This window comes from Gavia stellata, chromosome 1, assembly GCF_030936135.1.
Source record: "Gavia stellata isolate bGavSte3 chromosome 1, bGavSte3.hap2, whole genome shotgun sequence".
Lineage (NCBI taxonomy): Eukaryota > Metazoa > Chordata > Aves > Gaviiformes > Gaviidae > Gavia > Gavia stellata.
In genome coordinates, this window is record NC_082594.1 from 99,666,907 (window position 1) to 99,688,635 (window position 21,729).

General features: G+C 35.4%; 1 protein-coding gene across 1 annotated transcript in view; it reads left to right on the forward strand.

Annotated features, from left to right (window-relative positions):
• The window catches only part of BRWD1 (bromodomain and WD repeat domain containing 1), a 60,523-nt gene that overhangs the window by 26,731 nt on the left and 12,063 nt on the right, over positions 1 to 21,729 (forward strand). The window contains exons 23-38 of the mRNA XM_059825957.1: positions 265 to 460; positions 1,471 to 1,587; positions 1,707 to 1,814; positions 2,190 to 2,314; positions 2,425 to 2,507; positions 2,959 to 3,070; positions 8,902 to 8,963; positions 12,715 to 12,870; positions 13,157 to 13,277; positions 14,910 to 15,035; positions 15,683 to 15,758; positions 17,020 to 17,064; positions 17,682 to 17,828; positions 19,002 to 19,154; positions 19,435 to 19,604; positions 21,228 to 21,463. Coding sequence (XP_059681940.1) covers positions 265 to 460; positions 1,471 to 1,587; positions 1,707 to 1,814; positions 2,190 to 2,314; positions 2,425 to 2,507; positions 2,959 to 3,070; positions 8,902 to 8,963; positions 12,715 to 12,870; positions 13,157 to 13,277; positions 14,910 to 15,035; positions 15,683 to 15,758; positions 17,020 to 17,064; positions 17,682 to 17,828; positions 19,002 to 19,154; positions 19,435 to 19,604; positions 21,228 to 21,463 — 2,033 coding nt within the window. The remainder of the gene's footprint in view (positions 1 to 264; positions 461 to 1,470; positions 1,588 to 1,706; positions 1,815 to 2,189; positions 2,315 to 2,424; positions 2,508 to 2,958; positions 3,071 to 8,901; positions 8,964 to 12,714; positions 12,871 to 13,156; positions 13,278 to 14,909; positions 15,036 to 15,682; positions 15,759 to 17,019; positions 17,065 to 17,681; positions 17,829 to 19,001; positions 19,155 to 19,434; positions 19,605 to 21,227; positions 21,464 to 21,729) is intronic.

Below are 21,729 nucleotides of genomic sequence, written 5' to 3' on the forward strand. Positions count from 1 at the left end.
CTTTCTTGAATAAAATTACTGATCTTAGAATTCAGCAGACTTTTTTAAAAAAAACATATTTTGAATTACTGTATTTGCCTGAAGTTTAGTACAACTTTTGGGGAAGTAATTGTTACAACAGGTCAAAGTAATTTAGTTCTTTTGATAGTGCTTTCAACACCAATCTGTATCTGCAGATATTTGTCTAAGAGAATTTAGCATTCTGGAATATTGACAACTTGGTTCTATGTTTGTTTTTTCCCTGACCCCATCCACTATGGACAGTGATTCTTCAAGTAGATACTCTGACTGGATCGCTGATGCAGGGATTAACCTGCAGCCTCCCATACGGACTTCTCGACGGAAAGCTATCAGATATTGCAGTACTTCAGAAGATGAAGTATCAGCAGAGAAATCATCTCCTCCAAAGAGAAGAAGAAGAAAAAGGAGAAAAAAGCCCAAACCAAAAAAGCAAGAGGAGGTATACAGTTGATTTCTTCTACTCACTCTTTAATAAATTCTCTCTTAGGTTTTTAGATGTCTTCACTGGAAACTGTTAAAGTAATTGTTATTGCCATTGGACAAGGATATTGGTGTCACTACATACAGTGTACACTTTATTAATTTGAGACCATTCCGAATGCAAGGTATCTGCTGATTTGTATGGAAGAATCAGCATTCCATGTGAAGTCATTTTCAATTTTCAAATAAAAAGGGTTCTCAAGGTTTCTGGTATCAAAGCGGAAATATGTTTATTAAATAACTGTACAGAATACTAGACTAAAACCCTGTTAAACTGTCTATTTTTAAGTAAGGTATCTTTTTGAAAACTTCGAGGATATAGTCACTGTGTTTATGGTGGCCATTTATACTTGGGTTGAATTTTTAATTTTTTGTAAGTTACAATAATTACTTTTTTTAAGTTAACAAAATTTTTAAATTAATTTAAATATTTATCCTTTTTTAAGTTAAAATAGCTATTATTTGCTGTTTTCTACCATAAAGGGGCAAACAGATTTTTTAATGCTTGGGGTAATTTTGGTATGTTTTTCTCTCCATCCTTTCACTTTCTTCCAAGTATTCTCAAAATTATATTTTTGGAACTGTTTTAATATGGATATTTACTGTGCAATATCTGTCAATTTTTCATCTTCAAATAGTTTCTTGCAGCTTGATAGATTTTTTTTTTTTAAATTGGGCACTGAGACTGCCATTTAAATTATAAAACTTTCTTTCTCTTAAGACCTGCATAATAGTAATCTTGCTTACTCACATCTTCATATAGGAAAGGAATGCTTAGTATTAGTACTACAAATGCAGTTACAACTCGAGCAAAGCCTTGGAGGAATTTTGCTAATATGTTTTGGAAATGTACATTAGTCTTTTATAGGTTAAGCTGTTGTTTGTCAAATTAAAATGGAATGAGTTGTTTTGATGTCATGTCAGCAATATGTCCATTATGTCTAATTTTGCCCTCTATTAAATGTGAAGGCTAATGCTCCAACACAACCAGTAAACCTGGAATTGTCATATGATTGGCATCCTCCCGTTTGGATAACAGACACAGCTCTTCGAAGATCCCCTTTTGTTCCTCAGATGGGTGACGAGGTAGGAATATTGATTAAAATCTTTAAATGCTTGTATTAACTAACATTATTATAGTTACTGAATATATATAACATTTACTGTTTGGGTTTTGGTGGTTTTTTTGGTGTTTTATTTTTTAGGTAATATATTTTCGACAAGGACACGAAGCTTACATTGAAGCAGTTAGAAGAAATAACATTTATGAACTGAATCCACACAAGGAGCCATGGAGAAAAGTAGTCCTTAGGGTAGGTCTCCATTGAAGATACTATGGGTTCAATACTAGTAGTCTGTGAATGGAGAGTTGTATCACACCATTTGCAAAACGTTGATTCGTGAGGTTATGCGTTTCTCATAATGTTTCCCTATAGAAACAATACGGGAAAGTATCTTCAATTACCAGAGTATCTTCAGAGTTACCTGTGGGAAGCCTGAATATAAACAGCTGTGTTAAAATTGCTGAGTCTGACAGACTGTCTTCAATTGAAGTCTCAAATACAGTTTCAGTATTTTTGGCTTTTTGGGTGTGGGTACAATTCGTGTGCTTGGTTAACTAATGTGAAATTAATAGTTCTGTGCATAGTCCGGAAGATAATACTTGCTGAAACTGTTCTTACCTGTAGGATCAGGAATTGGTAAAAATTGTTGGAATTAGATATGAAGTTGGTCCTCCCACACTGTGTTGCCTGAAGCTTGCCTTTATAGATCATGCCACTGGAAAACATACAGACAAATCATTTTCCATCAGGTATGTGCATCTTTATTTTTCTGAAAAGTATTTAAAAATATGTTTCTTTTTAAGCTTCTTCCTAAAGCCCTAAGGCATACACATGAAAAGGATTATTTTTTTTGCTTTAGATACCATGATATGCCAGATGTTATTGACTTCCTTATATTACGTCAGTTCTATGATGAAGCACGGCAAAGGAACTGGCAAGCTTGTAAGTGTGGTTTTTAAGTATTTGACTAAACAGTTTTGAAATCAAAAATTTGTCTGTGTCTACTTGCTGAATATGCTAGATGCTACTTGCCTGTAACTTCAGAGGACTCTCTGGTAGGTAAGGTCCCCCTGCCCATTAGAAATTACAGCGTACTAACTGCTGTACTAAGTATTTTGGAGGGATTACCATAGATCTAAGATAGAGTCTTCAAAACATACATGGAGACTCTGGTGTTCCCTTTTCTTATTTTATAGCTAAGCAGCAAACTTATTTACATTTTAGCACTTGTATTTTTTGGCATAATAAGTTGTCTCATCTTTTATGGAATATCAGTGGGTTTAGAACTTTAAACGGAAATACAGTGATCAAAAGTTTATTTCTAATTGCATGTAGAAGAAGCATAGTTAAATAACTTTTCTTAGAATATCTGAGCAGACTTTTTTTGCTCTAGCTGATAGGTTCCGATCCATTATTGATGATGCATGGTGGTTTGGAACAGTGTTGGGTCAAGAACCGTATCAGCCTCAATATCCAGATAGTCACTTTCAGTGTTACAGTGTTAAGTAAGTATAAAAAGATTTTATACTTCTAATGTTAGTAGTGTGGGTTGCCTCTTACATAGCTGGCTTATTGGTATGAGACTGTATAAATTGTTCAAATTATTTTAATAGTTGTATTATCTTCTTAATGGTTTCAAGTTGCTAATCTAGCACAATGTGAATATGTAATAACATGCAGCAACTTCTTAGTGAATAGTAATATGGTAAAAGAAGTTATTGACTACTTTCACATTTGGGAATCATTTTCTGTAATGACTAGTGCTGAATCTCTTCCATGAAGCAAGCAATGCAATTTCCAGTGTATGTTAATTATTATTCTTCATTGATAATTGGTTTTGGATGGGGCATGCTGAATTTCTTCTGTTGCTGATATCACTATTGTTATGCTTCCAAGTTCTCACACTTCTGTCTTTCACATTGTAGTCCACAGGAGCAGGTATATGTATAAGATAATCTCATGCTATCACTTGAGACTCCTGTAGAAGATGTTTCCAAACGCTCTCTCTTCATGCTTGACACACAAATGTGAAGACAGAACTTGAGCCTCTTTGCTGCCTAGTGGTATTCTGCCATATTCCCTACTGAGTAGATCCCACTTGCAATTTCACCTTTTGATTTCCTCTTTGGGTGATACTTAGCTAGATAACTGGCAGATAATGTAACCCTGCGTTACCTGTAACAGACAAATCCCTTTGACCGGTCTGCTTGTCAGGAAATAATACTGGCTAGGGTGAAGGCATATAATATCAAGTGCATTGTTCAAAACATGTCAAACTGAGCAAATCAAGGGTATTAGAGTAGAAAAAAAATAACTGCTTAAACAGGAAAGGCTAGGATCAGAGTCAAACTGGTAACAAGATAGTGGAACCCATACCTTCTTTACCAACATGTGTTCTGAAAAAATTACTCCCTAGTATCCCCCCATGACGGTTTGACATTAGTGGTGTTCCTGTGCACTTTCTTTCACTTGGACAAAGAGGTCCTTCACACAAAGGAGAATAAAGGTGAACAAAGATAACTCTGGACCTCAGCGTTCAGAATCAGGATATTGTCCTTGTCCTGCCCTGTCCATGTTGTCTGGAATGGTTCTGGGATTTTGCTTGCTTTGGATTCCCCCAGCAAGGGAGGACCGTAAGGAGAATAATCAGTGAATAGATAATATTTGTGTTTCTATCATGATCAGAGACTCTTCCCATGTCTCTTACAGTATATTTCATACTCAGAGTTTCATTGTTAGAGGGCTTTTTATTTTTTTTCGCTCAGAGGCTTTTGAACCTGTCACTTATCCCAAAGAAAGGAAGTACTTGTAGCTAACAGACAATTCTGTGAGACTGCCAAGATTGTGTTAACGTATTTTGTTTCCTTGTCTCATCCACCTTACTTGTCATCTATCACATTGATTTTCCTTAGTGGGAAGGTGTAACTAAGTTCCAGATTGAAGTTCTTGCCTGTATGCTTTTGGCAAGTGGATTTTCACTTTTGCTTCTACAGTTACAATTAGCAAATTGGCACTTCCAATGTGCCATAAATAAAGGTGGCATCAGCATTAAGTCTCTACAACAGATCATCTGACCATAAATGACTTCTTCATGTTCCTGACAGTGGTAAAGCTAAGACTGCTCCACATATAAAGGATCTGTCAGCATGTGCAAATACTTGTTTCTTCTCTCTGACAGTTGCTTAATCACCCACAATGAGAAAGTACACACAGATGAAAAATGGAAATCCAGACTATCTGTACATTGATTTCTTGCCCTCATTTCATGCTCCTTCGGACTCTTCTCTTACCTAAATAGAGGATCTTGACAAAATAAAATGGAGCTGAATTCTTGCTGACATCTCACTCATGTCCCAGGCATGAGGGATAGTACACTTGGAGCGTATCTCCTGCAGGTGATGTAGGAGTAAAAATATTCAAGTTACTGGGTAGTATATTTTCCCTTGTTTTGTAAAATGATTTACAGAGTAAAAATCCACTGAGTCCAGATACCAGTATGAAAAGACAACTAAATCTTATTTCAAAGTCCTAAATTTTATCTGTTGGATAGCTCAAGCCCTTTGATATTCTACCATGGGGAATGTATGTTACCTTCCATATGTTATGCCTTTTATATGTTTTGTTGTGTTACCACAGTTGTTCTTCAGAGTAAGTTCAGATGAGTTTTGTGGTTGTTTTCTTGGCCAGTTCAAAATCAAGTTTCCAGTTATGAAAAAGAGCCTGTAGCCAGTTTCCTAGACTCCTTTCTTCTGTGAACGCTAAAGGATATTTCAGTATTTTAATGCACCAGCCTTTAACATAGAGCTGCTTTGAAGTTAGCTTAATAATTGAATAGGTAAGGAATGGAGTGCTCTTTAAGAGCACTTTCAAAAGAGAGCGCTCTAAAGATTTGTGCTGCTTTTGTAGAGAATGTGACTCTGTTCTACCTTGACTCCCAAATAGCTCTTCCAGAGAAGATTCCTAAGATATGTATATGAAAATGTCTGGAGTGTTTTGCAGTTACAGTTAGGTTTTGCAACTTGGCTGAGTCCTTAGCTTTTTTTGTAAATACAATCCTTTGTTCAAGAATCTTAAGTCTTTTCTACCCAAGAGTCTGTGTGTGGCTCAGCAGCAGTAGCTTCCTAGTCTACATTCATGTGCTTTATACATTGGATGCAAAAAGGTTTTTAAATACACTTCATGTTTCATCTGTTTAAGTGGGAAAAAACAACCTAAACACAAATGATTGTGCCTCTGTCTTGGAAAAACTGCATTATGCTGTCTCTCTTCTTTACTAAGGATTTGGGTTATGGTGCTTTTTTAGATGGTAGAATTTAGCTAATCCAGGTGAGTTTGAGCATCTGCAATTGCTCTTTGCCACTTTTGAGACACAGAGCTTTATTGGAATAGAAGTGCTTTTTATTTTATACCAGAAACAACCTTTGAATGTTTGCTTCAAAACACTCAATGGAGAGTGTGGGAAACCACATTTGAATGAGATGAAGGGGAGTAATTGCCACATAACTTAATTCAAAGTCTTATCGGTAACCAGGTTGTCACATGCTTAGGAATCATCTCAAATTATCGCCATCAATGTTGTATAGATAACAAATAAATAGAAGATGCATAAATTGAATGTTTTGTTACTTTATTGGCCAGACAAAAATAGGTATTTGTGTAGAAGCAGCTTTATATATAACTAAGTTGTGTTACCTGGATGAATGGAGGTTAAGTGGAACTAAACGGGGCTTAAGCTGTACTAAACTGTATTGATAAAGTCCTTCATGCAATATTATGAAATAGTATATACATTTATGAATACCAACAACTTCTGAAGTATTACACATTATCTGGGGAGGAGAACCAAATAGATGAACCTTCAGAGCCTTCAGAACTCTTGTTAGTTCATAAACGTCAAACAGGCTGAATGTGGGTGGATCCAAGTTTTCCTAAGTGGATGGGTAATCCAAAATAACAGAGAGGTGTTCTTGCCTGAGCAGGGTTTTAGTTATAAAATATTATGAGGATGATCATCTCAATTTTCAGTTTGTTTGAAATAAATACACAGGAGGTATTAGACCAAATATCTAAGTTTATTAAGTCGTAAGTAGTAGATGGCATTCACCCAGGCATTTGGAGAACTCTGTTATGAAAATCCTGGCAAAGTTGCAAACTGTCCTACAGTTGGACACCGTACTAGAGGACTGACAGATTGCTATTGTAACTCCTGCCAACAGAAAAGGCTCTGGAGGGAAATTGGTGAACTGTAGAGTGATATATTTGACTTCAGATTCTGGTATGTGCCTGTGATAAAGAATACTACTATTGAGCACAAGGATAAATCCAGCTGTAAGAAAGAGCCAGTACTGCATCTGTACAGGGAGGTTCTGCCTCTCTACCCCTTTTGAAGTTCTGTGACTTTGTTAGGAAACATATGAATAAAGTGGACAGTGGACAGCATATATTTGGATGGTTTTTAAGAAGCCCTTGACAGGATTTCTCTTCAAGAGATGTTAAAATAAGAAGTATTTGCTCCAATCCTATGTCATCTACATGTTGAAAATCGGCTGAAGGATAGGGTGCAAAAGAGTGGTTCTTAACAATCATATTTCAGGCTGCAGTAGTGGACTCCCCCAGGACTTGGTGCTGGGACTGGCTTTACTCACTGTCCTTCTAAGCCTCTTGGAGGGTACACACAGTGAAGTATCTAACATCTGTAAATATTGCAAGTCATTTCAGGTAGTATTCAAATACTACCCTAAAGGTGAGGACTTCCAGAAGGACCTCATAAAACTGACTGGATAAAAACGTGCCAGTTAATTTTCAGCACAGATTTATGTTAGGTGGGACATCTGAGGGAACAATGGTCTTATTTCTCCTTATATGACATTGAGCTTATTAGTAGATTCAGCTGAAGACAGAAATGTTGAGGTAGTCATTGACAGTTCTCAAAATGTCATCTGTGTGTGCAGTGGTAGCTACAAAAACCAACAAGGTGCTGGCCACCATCAGAAAGGATATCAAGGACAAAACGGTATTGCTAACTGCTTTCTAGCACTGTGGTGTTCTGATGTCTTGATGTATTTTTGGGTCTCAGAATCTAAAGGAAGATGTAATGATTTTTGAAAGGTACAGAGAAGGGCAACTAAAATGATTAAGTGTATGCACCAGATGCTTTGCGGGTTAAGACTTAAAAAAAAAAACCACACAAACTTTTCAGGTGAAAGGGGTGTGTTCATAGTTCACAAAATCGTAAAGGCGATAGGCAAGGTGAATAGGTTCACCAGATTCTTTAATGACAGAACTAGAGGTGCATATTGAAATCTGTAGGGGATTTGTTTAAAAGAGTTTGTGTTTTAGTTTTTTTTAACATTGGGGGTAGTGAACTTTGGTAATACTGTTTCCACAGCCTCCTGTGTAAATGTATTAGCAGGTTCAAAAAGGTATTAGACAAAAATAAACAGATACTAAAGGAAATAGGTTGGGATGTATTCACAAACAGAGGAATATGATGGTCATGAATGCTGGAAGTAGAGTAGAATGGACTTGTACCAGGATCATATGGTCTCCGTAAATAGCATCTCCCAATAATAATTTCAAAGATACAAATTGCTGCTCTAGCTAGACCAGTAGGGCGTTAAGCTGATCCAGTTGGGCATTTCTTATCTTTGAAATACCAAAATTCGTTGGTATGTTTTGTGGTGTTAAAAACGTGTAAAAATCTGCCCAAATGTGGTAGGATTTGGAGAGATCTCAAAATGTTATTCAGACCTAATAGTTAAGTATCAGAGTGAATATACAGAAACACTATCTATATCAACTGTGTTTGCCTTTGCTTCCTCTTGGTCCTTACTTAACTTTAGTTTCTTCATTTTATACTTACTCTTTTCTTTGTCTTAATGTGGCATGCCTTATAAAGTGAAATGTTAAGATATCAAATACCTCACTGTTCTTCCTTTCTCTGAAACATTACATGGACTTGCACAACTACTGTTGTGATTAGCAAAAAAATCCTCTCTCCTGTGTGTTTTTTCCTGTATCTTCTCCTTGATGTTGTTACCTCACTTTTCCAAGTGTATGGCTTATTTTTCTTCTGCAACTTCTTGATACAGGCTTTGTAAAATTGATTTTTATCCAAAATCAGGACCACAATTTTAATTTGAAATTCATTATGAAGAATGTTTCCTTTCTGTACTGCAACAGTTGATTGCTAGCTAATGCTTTTGTTTATATGCATGTTTATACAGTATATTTTATTAATACATAAAAATTGCTGTGATTTAAATATGCTTGGAGGGAATACTTCTGAGTTGAGATAACTTTAAATTATTATTTTTTTTTTAACTTGGTGAATCAGATGGGACAACGGTGAAATTGAAAAACTTAGCCCGTGGGACATGGAGCCAGTTCCTGATAATGGTAGGTAGAAACTCACTTAATAAAACAGTTTAATGTGCTTCTCTTTCTTTCCAGTTCCTTTGTCTCATGCAGATAGTGGACCTTAGATGATTCCTATCTTTCTTGTGACTCTCACCACTAAGTCATCCAAGTACAGTATCCATTGTGCATATCTACTTAGCAGGTGGAACTGATGTGGTAATAGTTACCCTTTAGAGAATGTCAGCAGGGTGTTTTTGTGTGTTTAGGTAAGAAAGTTCTTAAAGACAGTCTTGCTTCAGATTTGGTGAAACACCTTGAATGTACCCATATTTTTTTCCCTTTGCATCTTCCAGAGCAATTTTGAAGGAAATACTTGAAATGTGTAGCTCTGGCTTATGCAATAAAACCTGCTACTTCCAAGTGTCAAGTTTCAAAATCATCTCAAGTTTCAAAAAACTAGTTTGTTGTACTACATTATAGTGTAAGGGGGTGGGGGAAGAATACGTATAAAATAATTTCCAGTCAGCAAATCCTTACTGCATATAGTTTAAAACCAGCAATTTATAAAGTTTGCTGGTCAAATCCAAATTAACTAAATAAAACAGTTGGATTCCTGCTTTGTCTTACTCAATTCAGTTTTCCAGTGCTTGTCAGTACCAGCTGGGTGGAGGGAGGAAAGTTTGTGAAATACTGAGGGAGTAGTTACTGAACAAGCTGTGAAAAAGATACTGTTTTTCTTAATAACCTTTGCTAGGAGTTAGCTTGTTTCCCAGACACCAGAAAGGCTTGCCCTATATTTTTTTCTTATATATGAGTATATTGTACACATGTGGATGTTCTCAGTAACCACCTGTCTGTCTAGTCTTCAAAATGTTAGCTGGCTGCTTCAGTTGTATCTTGTGATGACAAATTCTACAAAACAGTCTGGAATCAAAATGTGAAATTGAAATCTTTATACATTTTAGTTTATAGAAAACAAGTAATCAGCAGGATTTTGGTTTTACACACACAGAGATTTAATTGAAACATTCAATTTTCTCATCACCAACATCTGTCTCCTTCTAACATAAAGAAGCTTTACTTACTCATCATGAACTGGTTAATGCTTCCCATATATGTCACTGAGAGACAGTCGTATTATTGTTAGAGTCTCACAAGCCTTACATGTGAACTTAAGTCAAGATTTATTTTGTTAACAGGACAAATTGTATCAGTTTCTTCTGAAAGCTGTGTCCTATGGTTTAAGTTGCTGTTCATATCAGTATAGTAGTTACCACTTCCTCCTCCTATGGATTGGAATATAAACAGTAGTGTTCTCAACCACTTAAGTTTGATAGCATAAAGGAACTAGAATTCTTGAAATTGCTACACTGGCAATGTAATGACAGAGACATCCTACAGACACAATGTAAATCTGGATAGTCTTACATGTGTAAGTCATGATTTACTGGCTGTATCAGAGGCAAATTGTAACTTCTTTCTTTGATCTAGTAAGTTGTTACTTTGCCATGTTAAGAGCTTATGGTTTGATTTATCTGAGGAGCTATGACTTTACCATAGGAAAACTGGGAAGGGACACAAAAGAAGGAAAAGCTAAAAGCTAGTATGTCCTTTGTGGACAAGGTCAAGGAATTGAGAACATCCTCTGAACAGGTCAAGGATAAGTACGACAGCAGCCACTAGGCTAGAGGAAGAACAAAAATTGCTGAAGACTATCCGGAACTCCTTATTTTCTTATTAATTGTACCTTATTTCTGCCACTCTTCTCAAAATATTTCTTCATTCAGTTTACTAAGATAGATGTATGGGAGAAGAACAGCACTGAGTTGGACTAACGAGTAGGTCGTAACTTTAATTTGTTATCCTGCAAGCATAAGTTTTGTCTTGTGATACAGTTCCAGATGTCAAACTCTTGTCTTGTCAGGGATAGTGCTGTCAAGACCAGGAAAAGCTGGTGCATATGGACCTGAAAGTTCAGTTTTCAGCAGTCTCCTTACTAAACCACTGTTATTGTGGACTGGCTGTTGTATATGTTAACTGTCTGTACCCGTACTGTAAGCACTGCAGCCCTCCTTCTGGGGATTCAGCTTTCTGTGACCCATTTACTCCATATATATATATATATATATGTATATATAAAATATATATATTTTATATATGTATATATAAAAAAAAACATGCAAGGAGTTATGACAAGTCTTCTGTGTCACATGTACCAGGATGCTGCAAAGAACACAAAGCAGAGATCTTTACATGCTTGTTGAAAAGCACAGAGTTTTGTTTGTTTTAGTCTGTCATTCTGCTTTAGTTGTTACTCCTGCAGGAGAAAATCCCTCTTGAGCGCTTATGCAATGGAGTACCAGATACCATGTTGAGTTCTTCTTGACACAGCCCTATGTAAGTGTAGAAGCGTTACTTGCTGATTTCTCTTAGTGTTGTCTTCAGGAAGTTTGGTTGCAGAATTTGTTTCAGCTTGAACATGAGTTAGAAGGATCGTCTAAGTGAGTCACCTCTGCCCATTCAGCTTTTCCTAGCACCTTTTTGTATTTTGTCTTTTTTTTTTTTTTTTTTAAAGAACTGCTTCATCTATAGTACTAGTTCAGTGGATAACAAATACTGTTAGGGCTCCGTCAATGCAATAATGAACAGAGAACTAGAAATTACTTTGGGTTATTAAGACTAACCTGTTGAGTTGAAGGAAAAAATAGTCCTTTTTGTAAACTTAGAAGATCCCCCGCTAAAGCTTGGGGTTTTTTCTCTACAGTAGTTGTAGCTGAAATGTATTTTAGAATTTGTATGCAACATACTCATGGATTACAGTCATCGTAACACTGGCAAGGACCCTATCCTCTTTCTTGCTTTCATTTTTAATGGACAGACTCTCGGATGCTAATGGAAGTTCTTACTCTTAGTTTCTAGCTATAAGTCTACACACATACTGTTGAATTTATCTGCTAATAAAAAATAATTTATCTGCTAATTCCAGTTGTTCTAATCAGTACAAAGACTGATCTTGCCTATCTACAGTGTCTGATCAGGAACCTTCACATGCTTGTTCCTTTTCAAGTGCTCAAATGAAATGAGGAACTTAGCTTTTCAAAAACAATGAAGTGCAGAAACTGCAGTTGTACTAAATACTATCTCTGGAGTTCGGGGGGGAGATATCCATGGATAATACATCATTTACTCAATCATTCTGCATTGGCCATATTGCATTAGTTTTTGGAAGTGTGACTCTTTCCACAGAACCATACATTACAGCTTTATATTTCTACTAGATCTTACTGCTTTGAAACGATTAATCTGCCATGTTCAAAACAAGTATTTTTTAAAATGTTCAAAAGATCACAGTGGTTAATACCAGGAAGGATGTCACAAAGTATATTGGCTATCTTGCACATGTTTAAAGGTTGGGAGGGCACAAATTGACTCATTAAACTAAGTTACGATCCTGTGAAGTTTAGGGCGTGCATTTAAAACAAAAGCATATGAACACCTCTTCTGAGTTTAAGTCCTCTTGTAAGTCTAGTGCTTAGATGGAGAGGAAAGAGTCTTCTGGAAATTCAGAACTGCAGAAAAGGCAAATAAAGGGTATCTTTGCTGTTGTATGCGTACATTTTGTGTACTTCTTTTCCCCGTAGTCTTAGCATCAAACTCCACTTCAAGGCAAGAATTTTTTTTTTGTCAGTTATGAGTATATGAGTATTTAATAAGCATGAGTACTGAACAATTTATTTTGTTACTTTGTGTTCTCACTTCTTACCCTTTCCTATTTACTATCACTCTTCAGTTGATCAGCCTGAAGAATTAGGAGCTAGTGTTTCTGTGACTTTTGAAGAGGTGGAGAAGCTACTGTACAAACCCGAAGAAGGGGAGTGGGGGATGAGATCTCGTGATGAAGCATGTGAACGGATTATCAGTGGTATTGATCAGCTTCTGACTCTTGGTAAGCATGTAATCTAAGCTTTAAGTAGTTTTCTCCTAACGTTACATTTATAAACAGGTACCTGGAATATCCATGGCATCCTTTAAAAATTCCCTATGATAAAGTACCGTAAATGTTCATACATTTTCTGTGCAGTTCTTTCTGTGTCTGTACTGAGATTTTTATATTTTTATACATCATTGGTTTTATCAAGAACAGTTATACATAGCAATTGGAACACCTGGCTCAATTGTCATATTCATGCGAGCCTGAAAATAGTTTAATTAATCTTGCTGTTTCTTAACAGACATTTCAGCAGCTTTTGCTGGTCCAGTTGACCTGTGTACATATCCCAAGTACTGTACCGTGATTGCTTATCCGACAGACCTGAACACTATTCGGACAAGACTGGCTAATCGATTTTACAGGTTAGTACTAGCAGTGGAAACAAGGGAGAGCATGGCCTTGAATTTTTCCATTGTGAGAAGATCTAAACTTTTTTTAGTAAGAAGAGCGATCATCCTTTTTACAAACATGCTGAAAACCAGTAGTCCAGTACCTGAATTCAGCATTACTAGTGTTTTGTAGCAGGGCTCTGATGCTTGGTAACTGCAACATTATATTCATTTTTATTAAGTTTCTCAGTTCTTAAGGAAATTGATTTCCACCTATATTGGTACTGTTTTCAGAGTTACAGTATGTACTGACATGCTTTCTTTGAGAAATTTGCTATTTGAATTCAGTAAATATTTTTCAAAATTGAGGTTACTTCAGTGCTGAAGACTTAATTCAGATTTTGAAGTGCTGTACTTCAGTTACTTTGAACTTGAAGAGGGTTAAGCTCTTAAACGCTTACATGTTTCAGAAATGGGCTTGAACACAGAGGTGAAATGTTAAATATTATCACCGGCGTTTTAAATGATAAAAACTTACGGTAGAGAAAGAGGGGAAAAAACTGAAGTGTAGTGATGATAAAGTTCTGATTTGCTTGATGTGCTGTGCATTCATAGCTCTAAAAGAAATTTAAGGGTGTTCTTCATCTGGACTTGCATTCAGTGTGTCTGTAAATACAGTGAAGAGATATTAATAGTTGTTTTCCTCCTACATAAGGCTGAAATAATGTCTTGGGAAATAGTTTGAAATTCTGTAGGTGACGAGCTGCAAACTTGGGGTATCTTTGCTTCACAATTATAAGGAACTGGAAAAATGAATGACAGAAATGAAATTACATTGTTGTGCTGGTTCATTTCTATGAAGTAACAATTTTAATTTGTAGCAGTTTCTACAAATCTGTCGTCCTACAGAGGGCACTGCTTTGACCAGTCAGTTGGTCTCAAAGCAAGGTATTTGAGGGCAGACAGAAAAGAACATGATAGCTGAGATGTCTTTAAAAATGTAATTAGACTAGCTTCTTACCACTCTCTTTTTTTTTAATTGCTTGTGCCTTGTGTTTATTAGTTAAGAATTACAAAGTTACTACACAACTTCTGTTCCGTTTGACAGGGCTTTGTGACAAGCAACCTCTGATGTTTTCAGAATAAATGTTACAGTTTACAGTGGTGGTTAAATAGTACTTTTTTTCCCTCCTTTTTGAATAAGGTCAAATGTAAGCTTTTTAAAAAACGCAAGTGTTTTTAAAGAATCCAAGGAATCCACAATCCTTAGGATTATTTCAGTGATATTTATAATTTAGTGGTAACAAATGCTAGTCCTTACTTGGCTAGTTGTATTAACTGAATTTTAAGAATGAAACCAAAGCGTGCTAGAATTTCACAGACTTTCTGAAGATGAATTATCAATAATGAGTTGGAAAATGAGTGAGCAAAGATGTGCATTTTTGGTATTGCTTCCTTGAGTGAGTGTGTGTCTGTGTGTATACATATACATACACACATACTTCAGTTTTCCATGTGAATGAGAAGTTTGACAGGTCTAATGAGACTTAAAACAAAGGATGTCTATCTTAATCTAATGTGGAAAGAAAATTACTAAGATACAATTTTTGCAGTTTTTAAGCTTTTCAGCTTAGTATTAAAGGTGCAATGTTTTTTAATTTTAAGGAGAATCTCTGCATTGGTTTGGGAAGTAAGATATATTGAAAGCAATGCTAGGACCTTCAATGAACCTGGGAGTGCTATTGCTAGAGCTGCAAAAAAGATCACTACCCAGCTCTTAAAGTTTATCAAGTAAGTGGCATTTTAATCTAAATAGTGCTTGAATACTTGTGCTTTCAAACAGTGGGAGACTGTAAGCATCTTAATAACCCTTTGTTGCGAATCCTCCTTCTTTGGATTTCTTACTATTTTTCAATGCACTGCAGGACAGTTGGATAATTCTTTTTGAGTATTATCTTAACCGGGGAAATACTTAAATGTTCAGCATAGAGACATTTTAACTTTTTCCCTTAGTAGCATTCATTGGTATTTATAGTATCAAAATGTCACTTGACGTCAAAGTAGCTCAACCTATAAAATAAGTTCTGTGCCATCTAGCACATGTGTAGAAGTTCCTGTTGCAGCTTGGCTGACTTAGTTCGGTTGAGAGGTTTATTTGTGAAAGCAGTTAGTGTAGGCAGTCTTCCTGCAGGCAGATCAGGCGTGAAGGGCCCCTTTTAAATACCTAATGCGAATTTCACCCTTCTCCCCTCACTTCTTCTGAAATGCACAGTATAGCAGTTTTTCAGATGTAACATTACTTTGATAATATTATATTTCATTTAATTCTTAGTTACTGTCTTCCAGTTTATGTGTAGCTTTCGGTTGTGGCCGACTTTAATGTAGGAAATGATAGCTATGTTTTTGCTATTCCAGTAACAGATTTAATTGCATTACAGTGATCAGGACTGTACAAACATTTTTGAACTGTGTAGCACAACAGATGATGAACAAGATTGTCTTGATGCTGATCTGGTAAGATTTTTTTTGTGGATAATTCCAATAATGTATGGTGGTAAGAAAATACCACAAGCCTTCAAATATTTTTGGTAAAATGGCTTAATTATTTTTATAGAGACATTTGTGTGTATTTATACATTCACATAGCTAATATAAACATGGAATGTATTATGAATGCGGGGAATTATTTGAGAAGATGCTTTATTAAAATCATTTTGAGTTGTCAATATTCGTTAAGAAGTATAACAAACATGTATTTTGTACTGTGACTGTGTACCATCAACTAGAACAATTCTTCTGTGTTTTGTGAGTGGTACTGTATTTCTGAAGCATGTTAATGTGCAGTAATGCAATATACATATTTCAGGAGTACATGAATAGCTGTCTTTCATTGTATTTTTAATTATATGCATCTGGTTATGTCTAAGCTCAAAATTGTCATTCGTATAGTCAAAAATGCTAAAAGCTGACAAGTTGTGTAACTATGGCAGTGACGCTTTGGCTGTCAGTTTCTCTGTATTCCACAACATGAGTCGTGCCTCAGATTTGCATGCCTAATTGAGAATTTGATAAAGTGCATTTATCTTAAATCTGATAGAGGTAAATATGCACTGTTGTTATGCAGTGAATGCTATCTGCAGTGCTGTATGTTTATTAATAGGGTACCCCAAACTGCCCAAACTGATGCCTTTTTCACATTTTGTTTTCTAATTTGGCATTTACTAGCAAGACTTTGTAAAGTTGTAAAGTAGCTGCTCTCCCTTGCAGGTTAATATGTAGGGAAGAAATTACATTGAGCCATTTCAGTTTTTTATCATGCTGCTTCAGCACCACCTTAGTACTTCCACATTATAAGGTTTTTCTTTTTACCAAAAGTAGCTTGATCACAAGATGTGTTTTCCTAAACTCAGGACAAGCAAAAATCAGAAAGTTTTATGACGTTTATTATCAGTGAATTGGATTACTGATAATCTTTAGTCATTGAGGTTCAAAACTGATGGGTATCTTCTCATTGCAATTTCTGGTGGTTGCTTTACCTTTGTATTAAGGACAAGAGTTGGAGTCAGGACTCTTCAGTGGTAGTATCTAGGATCTTGCATTTCAAGTCTTTCAAATGCTGTGTTGTATTTTTTAATATGCTCATCTTCCATCTTACTGAGAGAAATTAGAATACAAATGTATTTTTACCACAGTATTAAATCTAATGACACTTTGAGCACCCATTGTCTGTTTTTTCATACATAATTTTTAAGATGATTGATTTTATTTTGTGCAGGATGATGAAAAATGTCTTCCGAGAACATCGTATAGAAGAAGAAAAGTGAGTTGGCTAATCTTTACCATATACACCCAAATCAGGTCTGGCAGGAAAAATTGGTTAACAGACTTACTGACCATCTGTGGGAGTAATGCATGATTTTATAAAAATCACAGAACAGAATTTTTCCAATGGTATTAAGGAAGTAAAAGCTTTGCTTAAATAGGTCTTTGCTGTTTCAGTGCTTCTGTGCTCATTCTGTATAGTTGTCTAGGACTTATGAGTTTGATGCGGGTGCTGTTCAGTGTAACAGTTTTCAGATATCTGTATGATACTGAAATAAAAGCATTATTCAGCTGCGATGCTTGGAAGATAATACTTGAGTGATGGATATTATTCAAATCTTTGAGAATTTGGTATCAGAAGGTATATTTTTTGCGTGCCTTAGTTATTTAGTATAAAAAAATACTTGAAAGATAGTGAAAGAAAGCTGTATAATTTGTTAGAGTTTATAAATAAAGATCAGGAAAAAATCTGCTAGTAGTATGTTGCCCTGTTGTTATAAAACAATATGTTGGGAAGTGCATTTTTCTGTTACAGAAACAATTACAGACCAATTACCAGGTTTAGTTTTTCTTGCTGTATTTCAGTAATGCTTTTTTCTAATTTTTTTCCCCAAGGGACGGGGCTTAAAAAAAGGAAAAAGCATGAAAACTGGCTATGATGAAAACAGTTGGAAGAATCAGTGTATGGAACTGGTGAACTTAATTTTCCAGTGTGAAGATTCTGAACCTTTCAGGCAGCCTGTTGATTTGGATCAATATCCTGTAAGTTGTTCTTATTAACCTTGTAAGATATAAATACTATTTGGGGTTTTTTTCTTAGCATTTGGTATCATAATAAGATTTCCACATTGCTCTTGGAGCTATTTGTTCTCTTTATGGTTTTAGTTCCAAACCATTGAAAGAAATTTGCTTTGCTCTGTGCTTAGAACTATGAGGTGTATGCTCTACTGCATCAAGAGAACATCCATCAAAATATTGACACAGGACACAAAACAATTGTAGAGCAGTGGTGGTGTCTACAAATATCCTGATACCTTAAATATGGTTTGAAACCACTCACATCTTTTTGCTTGCTTCATAGGGAAATAATTTTAGATAAATCTGTATATTCTTAATTAAAACTAGTTTCTTGAGGGACAATCTACAAAACTTGTTTACTGAGCCTGAGCTATGAACTTGATTTGTTCCTTCTTTTTCTCTTAGCTGTTCATGGTATACTTGCCAACTCTTTGGTCTTTTTTTTGTTTAAAAACCCAACAAACTTTCAAGGAAAAAAACCTTCTTAACAAGCATGCAACTGTTTTCCTATGGACTTCACATCTTGAGTTTGAGTCTCGCTTCAGGTTTTAAAAAGATCTTGAGGATCTCTAAAACTCATTAACAGGAGAAAAAGATAGAGGTGTTTTGATTTGGTGTTTTTGGGGGGTTTGTTTGTTTGAGTTTTTTGTTTGGTTTTGGGTTTTTTTTTTTGTTTTTTTTTTTAACCAGTCAGTTTGTTTCTCATAGTAAAATGCATTAGGGAAAGGATTACATGATGATTTACAGCAGTCTTATTTCTCATTTTGATTAACAATAAAAAGTTGACTTGGATGTTATTGTTACCCGGTAGTTTTTATTGAGGAAACTCAGGGGAATTGAAGCTGGAAATCCGCATATGCAAGCATGTGACATTGTATCAACTCATGATCCTTCAGAAATTCTGAATACCACCTTGAAAATGAGCAAGGGTTTGTATGGGATAATGTAATGGAGACTCTAAATCAACTAGTGTCAGCAGAAGCGTTGCTGTCTGCTGTGGTAGGTGCTTCTGTTTTCAGCTGGTGGTTAAGATACTCTGTGGTCATCTTAGCTACCCTTAAATTACAGAAATAAAATTCAAAAGTGTTGTTTTTCCTTTATACCTTCTTGAATCTTTTTTTCATATGTTTTATCTAGGATTACAGACATATTATAGACACTCCAATGGACTTTGGTACGGTGAAAGAAACTCTGGAAGCTGGAAATTATGACACTCCAATGGAACTGTGCAAAGATATAAGACTAATATTCAGTAATGCAAAATCTTATACTCCAAACAAAAAGTCAAAGGTAGCTGTTAATATTGGGGGTTTTATGCTTGTCTTAATGAAATGAGGTATTATTTTGGAATTGGTTTGTTTATCACTACTTTTGATAAAGCTGCTGGTTGGATAGATAGTGGGGAGAAGCATGACAAAAACATTTAATATGTTCATTTCTTGTTTATATAATGTTACATAGGATTGTGTGTCATGCTTTTTCTATTTCTCTTCTGTACAGTTTTTAATTTTAGAAATGTTATTCTTGGATGAAAGGTTCTGTTTTTAATATAAGCCACTTCCTTACCTAGATTTATAGTATGACCTTGAGATTGTCAGCACTATTTGAAGAGAAGATAAGAAGAATTGTTTCTGATTTCAAAAATGGTCAGAAACAGAATGAAAAACTACGAAGAAACCAGAGGTATACTAGAAGATTTCATAATCAAAGCTCAGTGCAGCATCCTACCAAAATGCTCAGGTAACAAATTATGAAGATATAGAGATATATCACAGCTGACTAATATTCATATTGACTGTCATATTTAGTCTATGAAGAAGAAAACAATTGTTTTATTAAGTGGTTAGCTAGCTCCAGTGCGTTGTTTTATCATTAATTCTCTTGCAGTAGGAAAGGCATGCAAAAAAAGAGCCTGGGTTTTTTGTAGCATAAAACTGGCTGTGAAACAGCAAAGAGACTGAAGAGTAGAAAAGGTTGGGTGCTTTGCTTATTTAAAAATATTTCAGTTAGAAGACCAATATTTAATCTGACTGAAATAATGAGGAATGAAACAAAGATTTACTTGCTGTGTATATTACAAAGATTAGAAAGCTGCATGTATTACATGTTTTCTCATGTTTACAGAAGAAAGTCCTATGGAATTTACAGGCATTTTCACTTACTGTAGCATTCTGTTGGTAGCTAGATATGCCTTTTCTCTTTTGAAGGAAAACAGGCTTTTGATACAACTGCTGGTTGACATGATTAACTCGTGTTCTTAATTTACATATGGGATGAAGTGAGACAAAATACAAAAGCTAAACATTGTAAATAGTTGAAACTGAGCTTACACCTTCCTGCTACTGTCCAGCCTTTCTTCTCTGGCAGTAAAAGGATAGGAATAAGAGTTTTAAAAAAACAAACAAACAAACATTTCTTTGCTATGTTTGGCTTTCTTCTCTTAAAATTTCAGTGGATTGTTTGTTGGATTACGCTACAGCCATACCTGGCAATGAGCTTTAAGCTTTGCTGGTAGTATTCCTTGGGTTCTCATTCCTTCCCAGAGGAATAAAGAAACATACATCAGGATAGGCAGAAATTTTCCTTTGAAATAACACTTCTGCTTGTATCTGAAAAATTGTATGTGACTTGGTTACAAGTCAGTGGTGCTCAGCAGGACTGAAGTTTGGGGCTTTTTGGGAGAGTGTTTGGATAGCAAAAACAACATATACATGTTGTGTGCCAAGGAAGCAACTGACAAAATAGTAGTTCTAAATAAATAGTAGTTCTAAATGTGAAAATAAGTGACTTACTAGGACTGCGTATAGCACTTGTAGCTTGTATAGTAAGGAAGAATCAAATCAGTGAGTTTCTCTACAAACTTGCATTTTATTTTAGACAGTAAACTTTCTCTAAAGATACACCTTCTTTATGTCTTTGGAACTCAGTTTATTGTGGAATAATGTTAGTATGCATACCGCTTAGTTTGTTGTGTGCAATTAACAAGAGATTGGGAATTCAACAGAAATTGAGATGGCTGTTGCAATTTCCTGGTAAACAGTAAGAGGACATTGCTTTCTAGAAGGCATTCAGTATTAACCTCTTTGTTTCTCAGACCAGAGAAAGAATGTCTCCTCTTGTATGACTTCACTAGGAGTACAGACTATTATTTTAATGAAAGTATTTAATGCTTATCCTTGTCAAAGTTAAAATTGTCCCACATCATGTTAGCTCACAAATCTAACTACCATGTCATAAATCTAAAATTGTATGGCATACAGTTACTTAAGTTTTCAGAGAGAAATATTGTAAAAATACGTTATTGCCACGATTTCTCATAGTTTTACAACCTGTGTTGCTTTTACTTCTTTCCCCTTTCACTAGAAATTTGAAGCAGAAACCATTAAAGTCTCAGGCAAAAATTGAATCTGAGCAGGAAGATTCTTTTTCTCAACCTACCTCAAGTAGAGCCGCCTGTGTTTCAAGCCATAAAATGAATGCTAGCAGTTACAACCGTAGTTCCTCTGGTGAATCTTCTGATTCTGCATGCCTGGCATCCTTTGAAAGGAATGGAAAAGCTAGATCCACAACACTAACAAATTGTTCTGCATTATCATCAGGTCAGAAATGGAATCTGTTTCAGATGAAGATTTTCATCTTGGTCTTATCTATGAATTGACACTAAGGTTTCCTTTCCTTTATAATTGCCATAATTTGCAATTGCATTCTAAATTGTTAAACGATGTTTGCATTTTTTCATGTGAAATTTTTTTAGACAAGATTTCTATGCAGTTTTGCTTTTGTGTAATACAGAATTTTGTGTATTTTAATGAATTTTGGACACTTACTACACTATTGAATGTTATAAAAAGATCTGTGTACTAAA